Source organism: Physeter macrocephalus, chromosome 11 (genome assembly GCF_002837175.3).
Source record: "Physeter macrocephalus isolate SW-GA chromosome 11, ASM283717v5, whole genome shotgun sequence".
Classification (NCBI taxonomy): domain Eukaryota; kingdom Metazoa; phylum Chordata; class Mammalia; order Artiodactyla; family Physeteridae; genus Physeter; species Physeter macrocephalus.
This window is the reverse complement of record NC_041224.1, coordinates 147,953,375-147,966,659: the sequence shown is the minus strand read 5'-3', so window position 1 is coordinate 147,966,659 and position 13,285 is coordinate 147,953,375. Positions and strand designations below refer to the sequence as shown.

General features: G+C 36.1%; 1 protein-coding gene across 14 annotated transcripts in view; it reads right to left on the bottom strand.

Annotated features, from left to right (window-relative positions):
- The window catches only part of GPHN (gephyrin), a 651,195-nt gene that overhangs the window by 175,259 nt on the left and 462,651 nt on the right, over window positions 1-13,285 (bottom strand). For all 14 annotated transcript variants that reach the window (XM_055088534.1, XM_055088535.1, XM_055088537.1 and 11 more), the window contains one exon: window positions 11,745-11,787. In XM_055088534.1, coding sequence (XP_054944509.1) covers window positions 11,745-11,787 — 43 coding nt within the window. The remainder of the gene's footprint in view (window positions 1-11,744; window positions 11,788-13,285) is intronic.

The window sequence follows — 13,285 nt, the reverse complement described above, 5'->3', positions numbered from 1 at the left end:
CAAGAGGGAAGAGATATGGGAACATATGTATAACTGATTCACTTTGTTGTAAAGGAGAAACTAACACACTATTGTAAAACAGTTATACTCCAATAAAGATGTTAAAAAAAAAAAATAAAGATGGAGTGAGCTCTAAGATTGATTCCATCTATCCACTTACCTTTTTAACTCACAGAGGATAAAGTTTCCAAAGAGAAGTTACAACTTTGTCTAAGTAAAGTTCATTACCTAGAACACGATTTCTCTCAAGGAAGTAAATCTCTTACTCTTGACAGAATATGGACTTTAACTAAGAGATAATAAAAAGGATTCTTGAGTCTCACTGACTGTCGCGGGCAATGCGTTCCCAACTTTTCTGCAATTGCCATGCCAATAAAGGACTTAACCAAGTCCTTTGAAAGTGAACCTCTTCCCTAGGCACCAAACATGAACAGGCCTTTTGTGAGTTAAAATTAGCTCTTTACTAACTTCCTACATAATTTTTATAAAATTTCATCCCTAGGATATGATCCTTTGCCAGAGGCAAATCTTCCCAGATGGCAGAACTCTGTGAGCACACCAGAAGTTTTAGTTAGCTACAGATATTAGGGTTAATATATGCATTGACTGTAGATTTGCTTTTGGGTTATTCCATGATTTTGAAATGCTTTGGAAACAAGGAAGGATTCTTGACCTCAGAAGGAATCTCAATTAAGAATGGTTAGCAATTTAGGGACTTCCCTGGTGGTCCAATGGTTAAGACTCCACGCTCCCTCCCAATGCTGAGGGCCCAGGTTCGTTCCCTGGTCAGGGAACTAGATCCCGCATGCCATAACTAAAGAAATTTTAAGTGCTCTAATGCTTCCTGAGGAAGTGGCTATTATAAAAATAGGAGCTCAGACAAAAGGAGATAATATGGAAGCTAGAGGAAATGTCTTGACTAATCATCATGCCTGACAGACAGCCTTCACTAAAATTATAGCCCTTATAATACCCCAAGGGACCAAGTCTTTGCTTCAAAAGTGAATTGAGTTCAAAGCCCCTATTATAGAATGCTAGCAATCAGCTCCAGTCAGAAAAGAGGTACCAGGAGAAAGCTGGTTGTAAATTGCACTATTAGCTATTTAGCAGCACTGAAGGACTTCAAATAGAATCTTATAAAAATTTTATATGAAATTACCCACAAGTAAAAGAAGAAATTTGCCACTGCACATAATACTGATGGGAAAGCTTTACTCTATCTCATCTGTCACCATTACAATCCTGGTAAGAATATAAAGGTGGGACATGCATAAGAGTCCAAAACTCAGGGCCCCCTCCTGAGGTTTAAACACCTCCAAATGGGTTTCATAAAACTACTCTCTGGGTTTTGAATATGTTCATGGTGATTGTTTACTTGTTCTTAGGATGGTTTGAAGCCTTCCCTTGATAGAGAGCTATAACTCTAATAGTAGGAAAATTTTCTTGATTTCATGTTCCCAATCCAGGGAATTCTGACCTTTCTCTCTAGTGATGGAGGCACCCATTTTCCTGGGCCTATTACTAAAGAGTTTTGGAAAGATATGTCACTTACTAATTTCACCCCCAATCTTCAGGAAAGGTAGAGAGAACAAACATGGAGACTCCTGAACTTCCATGACCTAAGGCATTGTCTTTAATGGCAATGAGATCAAATCTTTCTGTGGTTCATCAACTCTCCCACATATATCTAGGAATATCTCCTTAAATTCCACACTATTGCAAGCAGACATGGCTAAATATTGCAAGGAATTATTCATGCCATACACCAAGTCTTATAAACAGGTACAAGCAGCCTTTCATCAACACCCTTTTAAATAACTTTGTATGACCTAAAACCCAGAGAAGTGGTCTTTTGGAAGAGACATCAGAGAAAGACAGCTCTGGAACCCCGTTGAACCTTATCAAGTACTGTTAGTAATCAGCACAGCTATACAACTCTAAAGGTTTGATCTTTGGATTCATGTCTCCCAAAGAGGCATAATCCATTCCTGAATTTGTAGATTTTAAGCCGAGGAGTTTTTAGAAATCCTCTAGAAACAGACAATTCTCTGAAAGAGACATCCTCCATCCAAGACCTTTGACCACATGAGTGTAGGGAGCTTCTACCCAAGATCCAAAGAATAAGAAGGTGGACTGCCACAGTTTTATCTGCATTCTATTGTTCTTTATTTTCATTGTTATTTTCTTCCCCTGGTTTAAATGTTTCTTTAACTGTTATCTATATTGCCCTATTCTTAATATTGCACTTCGTTTGCATCCTTAATCATTCATTGGTATGTATCTAATACTTGACTGTTATTTACTTGTGAACTAGCTAAAGCATACAACCAAACTGGTTTTGCAATACATTATTATTATTTTTTTTGGTAGCCACCAGATTCCTTTGGTTCCACTTCCTCGTAATGAATCTGTTGGTTTCCTGGGGAACTATACTCAACTATTAGATGACTTTTCCAATGACAAACTATATAACAGGCCAAAGAAATGGAAATCTAAAACCCTTTCTTAGGTCATACATAGAAGACAAGGTTCTTGACGCCACCAAAATAATTCTCTAATTTTTTTGGGTGGGAACCAAACTTTAAAAGAAATAGAACTTGTAAGGGAACTAAGAAACAACAATGTATTATTTGGAGGCTGTCCCACTTTTATACACCTTACAAGTTAAGATACTATTTTTCTTTTGTTTCAGATCCTCTAAATGGACTCAACACTTTAAATTTTATTGTATGGTGCAGAATTATTTTTGATGAGTAGCTCCAAATGTTATAACATATTTGATAAGCACTTATGGGTATTTTGGTCCCAAATAGGTCATTGGGTGTTCCCCAATTACTGGTATTGGATTTGTGGTACAAAAGCCTACAGACTGGATAGGATCTTACTATCTTTGTAAACTGATGCCTGCCTTCAGTAGAGTCCCCAACATCATCCAAGATCCATTTTAAAGCCATCAGTTTCTTTTTGAAGAAAAAAAAGATTGTTAGATAATTTAATTTTTTAAAAAGTAGGAAAAGTGGACCTTGATTTAAGAATAAAAATCATGATCACTCCAGAGAAATTCTGGATTTCTTTCTTCCTTTCTCAAGCCTCTTTACTTCAAGCTTTACAAGAGGCCCAGAAAGTAGGGAGTGTGCTACATGCTCTGATTCAGAGACTAGTAGGTGAGTTAGATAATGCCACCAAGACTAAAGAACTCCTCACTTGAAAGTTTCATGAAATTACAGTGGCAGTGGCTCAGCTGCTTTAGATATAATATTGGCCTTTCAAGGAAAAACATGTGCTGCGTTTAGATAAGAATGTTGTTCTTACATACCTGCATACTTCTCTGGGATCATTTATATTACTAAAAAGATCCAGTAAGCAAACAAAGAAGTCAGAAAATTGGGTAGTTTGGCTAATAACCCTATATCTTCTTCTAAAGACTCCTCAGATTGGCTTAATTTTGTTTTTGTTTTTCTCCTCAGTTTTATTGAGATATAATTGACATGCAGCATTGTGTAAGTTTAAGGTGTACAGAATAATAACTTGATTTTCATATATTGTAAAATGGTTAATAGAATAAGATACAAAAGAAATTTTTTGTGTGTGATGAGAACTCTAAGGACCTATACTCTAACAACTCTCAAATATACCATACAATAATGTTAACTATAGTCACCGTGTTGTACATTATATCCTCAGTACATACGTGCCTTATACCTGGGAGTTTGTACCTTTTGACCACCTTCATCCAGTTCTCCTAACACACATTCCCTGCCTCTGGTAACCACAAATCTGATCTCCTTTTCTAGGAGCTTGCTTTGATTGTTATGATAAGTGAGATCATACAGGATTTATCTTTCTTTGATTTATTTCACTTAACATAATGCCCTCAAGGTCCATCCTTGTTGTTGCAAATAGCAAGAATTCTTTCCTTTTTAAGGCTGAATAATATTCCATTGTGTGTGTGTGTGTGTGTCTCTATGTGTGTGTGTATACATGACACAACTACTTTATCCATTCATCCATTGGCGGACATAACTTCTTTCCATGTCTTGGCTATTGTAAATAATGCTGCTATGAATAAGGGATGTAGATATCTTTTCAACATAGTGTTTTTGTTTCCTTTGGATATATTCCCAGAAGTAGCATTGCTGAGTAGTATGGAAGTTCTATTTTTAATTTTTTCAGAAATCTCCATACTGTTTTCCCTGTTGCCTGCATTAAATTACAGTCCCGCCAACAGTGAATGAAGGTTCCCTTTTCTTCCCATCCTTGCCAGCATTTGTTATCCCTTGTCTTTTTGGTGAAAGCCATTTTGACAGGCATGAGGCGATATCTCATTATGATTTTGATTTGCATTTCCTTTATGATTAGTGATGTTGAGTGCCTTTTTCATGTACCTGTTGGTCATTTGCATATCTTCTTTGGAAAAATATCTATTCAGGTCTTTTTATAGTGGATTTTAAATTTATTTATTTTTGCTATTGAGTTGTATGTGCTTTTTATATACTTTTAATATTAACCCCTTCCCTTATCAGGTACTCAGTTTGCAAATATTTTTTTTCCCATTCTATAGGTTGTCTTTTCATTTTGTTAATAGTTTCTTTTGCTATGCAGAAACTTTTTAGTTTGATGTAGTCCCACTTGCTTACTTTTTATTTTGTTGCCTGTCCTGTAAGTGTAATATCCAAAACATCATCGACAAAATCCATGTAAAGCAGCAGTCCCCAACCTTTTTGGTACCAGGGACTGGTTTTGTGGAAGACAGTATTTCCACGGACTGGGGTGGCGGGGGAGGATGGTTCAGGCGGTAATGCAAGTGATGGGAAGCATGGTTCAGGTGGTAATGTGAGTGATGGGGAGCGATGCGGAGCGGCAGAAGAAGCTTCGCTTACCCATCCACTGCTCATCTCCTGCTGTGCAGCCCAGTTCCTAACAGGCTGCAGATTGGCACCAGGCTATGGCCTGGGGGTTGGGGACAAGTGATGTAAAGGAATTTTTTTCCTGTGTTTTCTTCTAGGAGTTTTATGGTTTCTGGCCTTACATTTAAGTCTTTTAAGTCATTTCCAGTTAATTTTTGTGCGTGGTGTAAGACAGGTGTCTACTTTCCTTCTTTTATTTTAAATGTTTATTTGCTTGTGCTGGGTCTTAGTTGTGGCAGGCAGTCTCCTTAGTTGCAGCTCGTTGATTCCTTAGTTGTGGCAGGTGGGCTCCTTAGTTGTGGCTTGAGGTCTCCTTAGTTGCAGCTTACTGGTTCCTTAGTTGCGGCACATGGACTCCTTAGTTACAGCAGGCAGCCTCCTTAGTTGTGGCACACGAACTCTTAGTTGCAGCACGCATGTGGGATCTAGTTCCCTGACCAGGCATCAAACCTGGACACCCTGTGTTGGGAGCTCGGAGTCTTAAACACTGTGCCACCAGAGAAGTCCCTAGTTTCCTTCTTTTAAATGTGACTATCCAATTTCCCCAGCACCATTTATGGAACGGTCTTTTCTCCACTGAGTATCCTTTGCTCCCTTGTCAAGTATCAGTTGGCTGTACAGGCATGGATTTATTTCTGGACTCTTGATTCTGTTCCATTTGTCTATGTGTCTGTTTTTATGCCAGAACCATACTATTTGATTATTACAGTTTTATAATATAGCTTAAAGTCAGGAAGTGTGATGGCTCCCATTTTGTTCTCCTTTCTCAGGATTGCTTTGGCTATTCTGGGTCTTTCATGATTCCATACAAATTTTAGGATTTTTGTTTTCCACTTCTGTGAAAAATGCCATTGGAATGTTTTTTAACATAAATTTATTTATTTATTTATTTTACTTTTGGCTACACTGAGTCTTTGTTGCCCCACGCGGGCTTTCTCTATTTGTGGCGAGCAGGGGCTACTCTTTGCTGCAGTGTGCGGGCTTCTCATTGCAGTGGCTTCTCTTGTTGTGGAGCATGGACTCTAGGCACATGGGCTTCAGTAGTTGCAGCATGCTGCTCAGTAGTTGTGGCTCACAGGCTCTAGAATGCAGGCTCAGTAGTTACGGAGCACAGGCTTAGTTATTTAGATGCTCCATAGCATGTGGAATCTTCCTGGACCAGGGCTTGAACCTGTGTCCCCTGCATTGGCAGGTGGATTCTCAACCACTACACCACCAGGGAAGCCTGACATTGGAATCTTGACAGGAATAGTCTACTGTCTATAGATGGCTCTGGGTAGTATGAACATTTTTAACAATATTAATTTTTCCAATCTATAAACAAAGGATACCTGTCCATTTATGTGTGTCTTCTTTGACTTCTTTCATCAATGTCTTGTAGTTTCCAGTGTAGAGATCTTTCACCTCCTTGGTTAAATTTATTCTTAAGTATTTTATTCTTTTTGAAGCTACTATAAATGGGATCATTTTCTTTATTTCTTTTTCAGATAATTGTTAGTTCAGACAAGCTACTGAATTTTTCTGTGTCAATTTTGTATTCCGCAACCTTACTGAATTCATTGATCAGTTCTGTTTTTTGGTGGAGTCTTTGGGATTTTCTCTATATATAATCATGTCATCTGCAAATAGAGACTACTTTGTTTCTTCTTTTCCAATTCTGATGCTTTTTATTTCTTTTTCTTGCCTGATTGCTCTGTCTAGGACTTCTAGTAATACGTTAAGTAAGGATGATGAAAGTGAGCACCCTTGTCTTATACCTGATCTTAGAGGAAAAGCTTTCAACTTTTCACCATTGAGTATGATGTTAGCTGTGAGCTTATCATATATGGCCTTTATTATGCTGAGGTACGTTCCTTCTATACCTATAAATTTGTTAAGAGTTTTTTTTTTTTTATCATGAACAAATGTTGAGTTTTGTCAAATGCTTTTTCTGTGTCTACTGAGATGATCATATGATTTTTTTCTTTCACTCTATTAATGTGAGGCATCCCATTTATTTATTTGCATATACTGAGCTGTCCTTGTATCCCAGGGGTAAATCTCACTTGATCACAGTGAATGATCTTTTTAATGTACTGCTAAATGCAGTTTGCTAGTATTTTATTGAGAATTTTTGTATCTATATTCATTAGGGATATTGGCCTATAGTTTTCTTTTCTTGTGGTATCTTTTTCTGGCTTTGATATCAGGGTATTGCTGGTCTTATGAGTTTGGGAGTGTTTCCTCCTCTCCAATTTTTGGGAAGAGTTTGAAAAAGATCAGTGTTAATTCTTCTTTAAATATTTGGTAAAATTAACCAGTGATGCCATCTGTTCTTGGCTCTTTTTTTGGTTGGGAGATTTTTGATTATTGATTCAATCTCCTTACTAGTATTTGGTCTCTTCAGATCTTCTATTTCTTCCTGATTCAGTCTTGATAGATTGTATGTTTCTAAGAGTTTTTCCATTTCTTCTAGGTTGTCTAGTTTGTTGACATATAGTTTGTTCTTGGCTTAATTTTGGACACTTTTGGCTCCTGGCTGAAAAAAGGACTACAAACTCTGATCATAATCCTCACATTTGTGTAGCAGGGTTCAGATGTGAGACCTCCACAGTCCTAAATGTTGCTATATAGCTGCTGTCTCATTCAATAGTTCAATAAATGACCATCCAACAACAACAAACACAGGCAAACTGACACTTATGATGGTTGAAAAAACTTTCCTAGATAGTTGATATACTACTGTGATTCCTTAAGTAAGGGTGAAGGTCTAGATTGATTGATTGATCACATCCTTAGATGTTAATGGTCTTTCAGCTTAGGCTGATCACAAGGGGAATGCTGATACCTGAAACCATCTGTAAGTGCACAGCTTACTGTCTTCATTAGCATAACATTACTATTCCATTGTCTTTATCAGCATAACTCTACTGTTCCAGAAGATTCTTCCTTGGAAGATAAAAGTTGTAAATAACTTTATTGCTCATTCCAGAAGCTTCTTAAATAGAAAGTACCAACAAACGGTTTATACACCAAGACTCAGAAATCCTTGCCTTGCCATGTCCCTGATTTCTAAATGATTATATCACTATCCTTAATTAATTCTAATCAAGCCCACATTAAAAGAACTGCTTTAAATCAAATTTCAAAACCTCATAAATATTCTGACTTTGCCGTTCCCTTTCTGAGACTCTGAGACTAAGACTTTGTTGAAGTGGCACTCTCCCTTACCAGAGTAAGAATAAACTCAGCTTTTTATCAACAGGTTGTTTTAATATTGGTCAAAAAGTTCATTAGGTTTTTTTCTGTAAGACGGCTCTAGTAGTGCTTACTTGTCTTTGACTTCATTCGAAACAATTTTGTTAGATTGTATTGTGACAGCTACAATATCAGCATGCATTAAAAAAAAAGTATCAAAATTGGTGAATTTTTGTGTAGTCATTTTAATATTGAAGAGGGAAGAAAAAAAGCAACATTTTCGGCATATTATGCTTTATTATTTCAAGAAAGGTAAAAACGCAACTGAAACCCCAAAAAAGATTTGTGCAGTGTATGGAGAAGGTGCTGTGACTGATCGAACGTGTCAAAAGTGGTTTGCGAAGTTTTGTGCTGGAGATTTCTCACTGGACGATGCTCCACGGGCGGGTAGGCCAGTTGAAGTTGATAGCGATCAAATCGAGACATTCACTGAGAACAATCATCGTTATACTCCACGTGGGAGATAGCAACATACTCAAAATATCCAAATCAAGTGCTGAAAATCATTTGCACAAGCTTGGTTATGTTAATCGCTTTGATGTTTGGGTTCCACATAAGTTCAGTGAAAAAAACCTTCTTGACTGTATTTCCGCATGCGATTCTCTACTTAAACAGAACGAAAACGGACTGTTATTTAAAACAAATTGTGACGGGCTATGAAAAGTGGATATTGTACAATAATGTGTAATGGAAGAGATCACGGGGCAAGCAAAATGAACCACCACCAACCACACCAAAGGCCGGTCTTCATCCAAAGAAGGTGATGTTGTGTATATGGTGAAATTGGAAGGGAGTCCTCTATTATGAGCTCCTTCCGGAAAACGAAATGATTAATTCCAACAATTACTGCTTCCAATTAGACCCACTGAAAGCAGCACTTGACGAAAAGCGTCCAGAATTAGTCAACAGAAAACGCATAATCTTCCATCAAGGTAACGCAAGACCACATGTTTCTTTGATGACCAGGCAAAAACTGTTACAGCTTGGCTGGAAAGTTCTGATTCATCTGCCGTATTCACCAGACATTGCACCTTCAGATTTCCATTTATTTCGGTCTTTACAAAATTCTCTTAATGAAAAAAATTTCAATTCCCTAGAAGACTGTAAAAGGCACCTGGAACAGTTCTTTGCTCAAAAAGATAAAAAGTTTTGGAAAGACAGAATTATGAAGTTGCCTGAAAAATGGCAGAAGGTAGTGGGACAAAACGGTGAATACATTGTTCAATAAAGTTCTTGGTGAAAATGAAAAATGTGTCTCTTATTTTTACTTAAAAACCGAAGGAACTTTTTGGCCAATTCAATAGTTTTGAGGTGCTAAAGGAAAGTTACCTCTTGCTTGAACAAAGTTACCAAAGTTAACTCTTCCTTGGACAATTCTGAACAAGCTCTATTAAGTTCTAACTTTTTTCCTTTCTCTAGTATCTGCTGATTTTTGCTTTGATACATTTTTATATGTACTAAAAAAGAAGCTGATCATAGTTTTCTTTTTATTAGCTACATTTTGGAAATGTTTTCCTTGAGGATAGTTAATTCAGTAAGTAAATGAAAAAATAATTAAAATAGAAGAAACTGTAGGGGGTATACAAGAAGGATTAGTCACCTTGCCTTGGGGGAACTCAGAGAAGCCATCACAGAGGAGATCACCCTTGAACTGAGTATGGAAGGATAAGTAAGAGTTTTCTAGGAAAATAAGGGGAATGGATATTTTATGCTGTGAGAGAAAGGGTCCCAAGGAATAGAGGCAGGACATAGCACTGAGAGAATGGGGGAACTGCTAATAGGGTCTATATGACTGCAATATAGTACTACATGGCAAAGGAAGAAAAAAAAAAAAAAAGATAGAAGTAGACTAAATAAGCAATGAGATTAAAAAGTTCAGAGGTAGAACAGCTCATGAAAAAGTCCTGGGTGTGGCTATGGGCATGAGTATGAGTTACTAAAGCAGTATTGAGAGGAACGACCTTAACCTTATAGAATTCACAGAACTAAGAGGCTACAATGTCGGATGGGCTCTCTACATGGATCTAAATGGCTATATGGACCATCTACATGATTATTTTATCCTAAGAAAAGGTGAACAGAAAAACCTGGACCATCACAAGGTCCATCCAAAGTGATTAAAAACCAACAAGCCAGTAAGAGCATAAGTGAAATGAAAGCAGTTCTAACAGCACAAAGATCCATGATGGAGGTGAAAAAGGTTTCAAAGAAATCTGTTCTCAGTAAGAAATTTTTTTCGTTCCTAATCACCACAATCACTATCAGTGATCCATCATCATCTCAGGATCAACAATAAATGGAAATCATACAGTAATCATCAAAAATGTCATTTTAAAATTTCATTTATTTCTATTGTTTTATTTTAGCAAATATTCAATTATCACTTCCTTGACTCCTAGTTTTCTCAACCTTAGGTCTTAAGAAGGGATTATAGGACTTTACATCTCCTATTATTGAAGCACCTCCCTCAGATTCACATGTCTGTCAGGTGTTATGAAAACTCACAAAAGTATACAAGTTAAACATGTCTGTTTGCATTTATTTTTATATAACTCTAATATGAAGGTCCTGGACAAACAACTGCAGTGTGCTTGCCTAATGACTCAAGGTTTTCAAGCTAAGGTAGCAGATATACAACACAGAAATGGGAAAATCTTACATTAAAGAAAATAAAATGAAACAAAAGTTTACCTATTTGAAGTTCTCCAGGTACTTTAAAAATTGTTAAATAATAGACATTCTACTGGAAATAGAAATCATTCCATTTACTATAACTCCCAGTGGTATAAGTGAGGACCCATTTCAGTATGGTCCTCCTGCACTTCTTCTCTTGATAATGATCAGGAAGAAGATAGGGTGATACCATTCATTAATATTAAGTGACAGAGAACAATATCTACAAAATTAGCATTTATACAGCACTTTTCTCTTAGAATTCCAAAGCTTTCAAGGCACAACCTTTGATGTCACATCATTTCAAGGATACAGGTAAGGAAAAGCTATTTATATTTCCTTTTTATAAGATAGGAAAATGAATAATACACAAAATCAAATGACTTCCATGCAAATGTTATTGGTGATAAAACAGAAAAATAAAATTAAGGTTTCTTCATCCTTGGTTTAGGGCACTATGTTCTGAAACATGATGCCTGTGAAGATAACATCTTTTAGGAATTCATATTCACGAAATGATTATGATGTACCTGCTTAGGAGTCCTTTTTTTCTTTTTTAGATTCATTTAGTGGATTTATATTACATTATTTTCAGTTAGTCTGTTTTCAAATAACTTTTTGGCAGTGGGGCAATGAAAGAGGGTTCTCATCTTAAGAGTCACAGAGGAGCTCACTACTACCCTAACCGGTAGTGCTGTCAAAGTTCTGACGTCAGAACTTGCAAAAACAACTGTGATAAGGGAAACATTCATTAATATATTGATACTGTTATTTTTAGAAGGCAAAAGCTCTAAAATTCATATTCTTGACATAAACTTTCCCCATTGCTCTTCTTCATTCTTTCACCAAAATGTCATTTTTAGCTTTCCTTCTTGTTGAACCACAAGTTCTAATCCAGTAGTCCATCTGAAATAATGATATACTCACTGGCTCTGAGAATGTTCTCCTTGCTGCTGCACCTGGACTGGACCTGCAGAGAGAGCATAAACTCAGTAATTTAGGGCTCATAACAGAGATAGCCAGATATGTATGCATATTTAATGGGCAAACTCCTGAGGTCTAGGAGCAAAGGCTTTATGTATCTCACATATAAAAACATGTTAATAAAAATATGTTACATTTATTCCATATATTTTTAATTTTTCCTTTTCTTACTTAAAGAAAGGACTGATTTCTAGAAAAAAAATTGGGGGCACAATATTGTAAATGGGACAAGAGTAAAACTAATGGCATTTTAAAATTGATGTGTATTGGAAATTAGTATATGGGAAAAAATTCAAGTTACCACAGATTCAGTTGTGAATTCAGACGCTTAATATTAAAGACACTGTGTATATCTCTTGACTAAAATAATAATGCAATTCAAGTAATAAAGTTGTAACAAATGTTCCTTGGTAGTCATTTTTAGTTACATATGTTAATGAGGGGAAAAGAGAAATCTTCATATACAATATTTACATGTGAGTCTAATAACCTTTGTTATTTACTGATTATAATAATTGATTATAATTATAATATTAGTTATGAAAGATGTTTCGATTGGAAATCAGTGAAACTGAAGTCATTTATTTGCCAGTTCTTAAGTGTGTATATAGTTATCAATCAGAAACTCATGCTGATTCAAATATTTCAGGTCAAAGTGGAACATTCTTTTACATGTTGCAAAACTGATGAATTCAAGGGCCATGCTGCATGGCACTGACACTTGTTGATTTCAGAGGCAACTGTATTGAAACTCCACACCTCTTCTTCCCACTCCGCAGCAGCTTGCCCCAAATGGTATACACAGCAAATTAATTTCTATCGCTTAACATAGTCTACTATTGTAAATGAAACAAATTATGAAAGTAATGTTGCAACTTAGGGTGGGTTATGGTTGTCCTTCCCTGAAAAAAACAATTGTTAATGTTTAAAGAAACAACAACAATAAAAAAAAACACAAACATACACACAAGAAACACACACACACACCAAAAAAAAAAAAAAAAAAAAAAGAGGGGAAAAATAATTCCAGATGTTAAAGTTATTCTCTTTTGGCCCAGATTGTTTAATTAGTTTTAAATACACTAGAATGAAGAAGCTAATCTGTAAGATAATATTCTTATATTCTTTACTCGAAGTTTTATTGGAGAACAATGCTGGACCAAATGGGAAAGAAATTAATGACTACTTAAAGAAAATACAGGAAGGAAGACACGAGAGCAAGGAAAAGAAAAAGAAGAGAGAGAGGTTTGGGGAGGGTAAATCTAGTAGACAGAAAAGAAAGTATGGCCTTATAGAAGGGGACAATATGTAAATGCAGAATGTTCTTCTATTTCTTATTGAAAATTCATACCAAGAGGGTAAGAATGACTAATGAACTTGCTGCAAAATAAACAAGCAAGTTGGCATACCATGGAATGAAAATAAGTGTTAACTATATCACTACAGCCTTAAAGGAGAAAAGAAACAAACACTAATAGACAAAT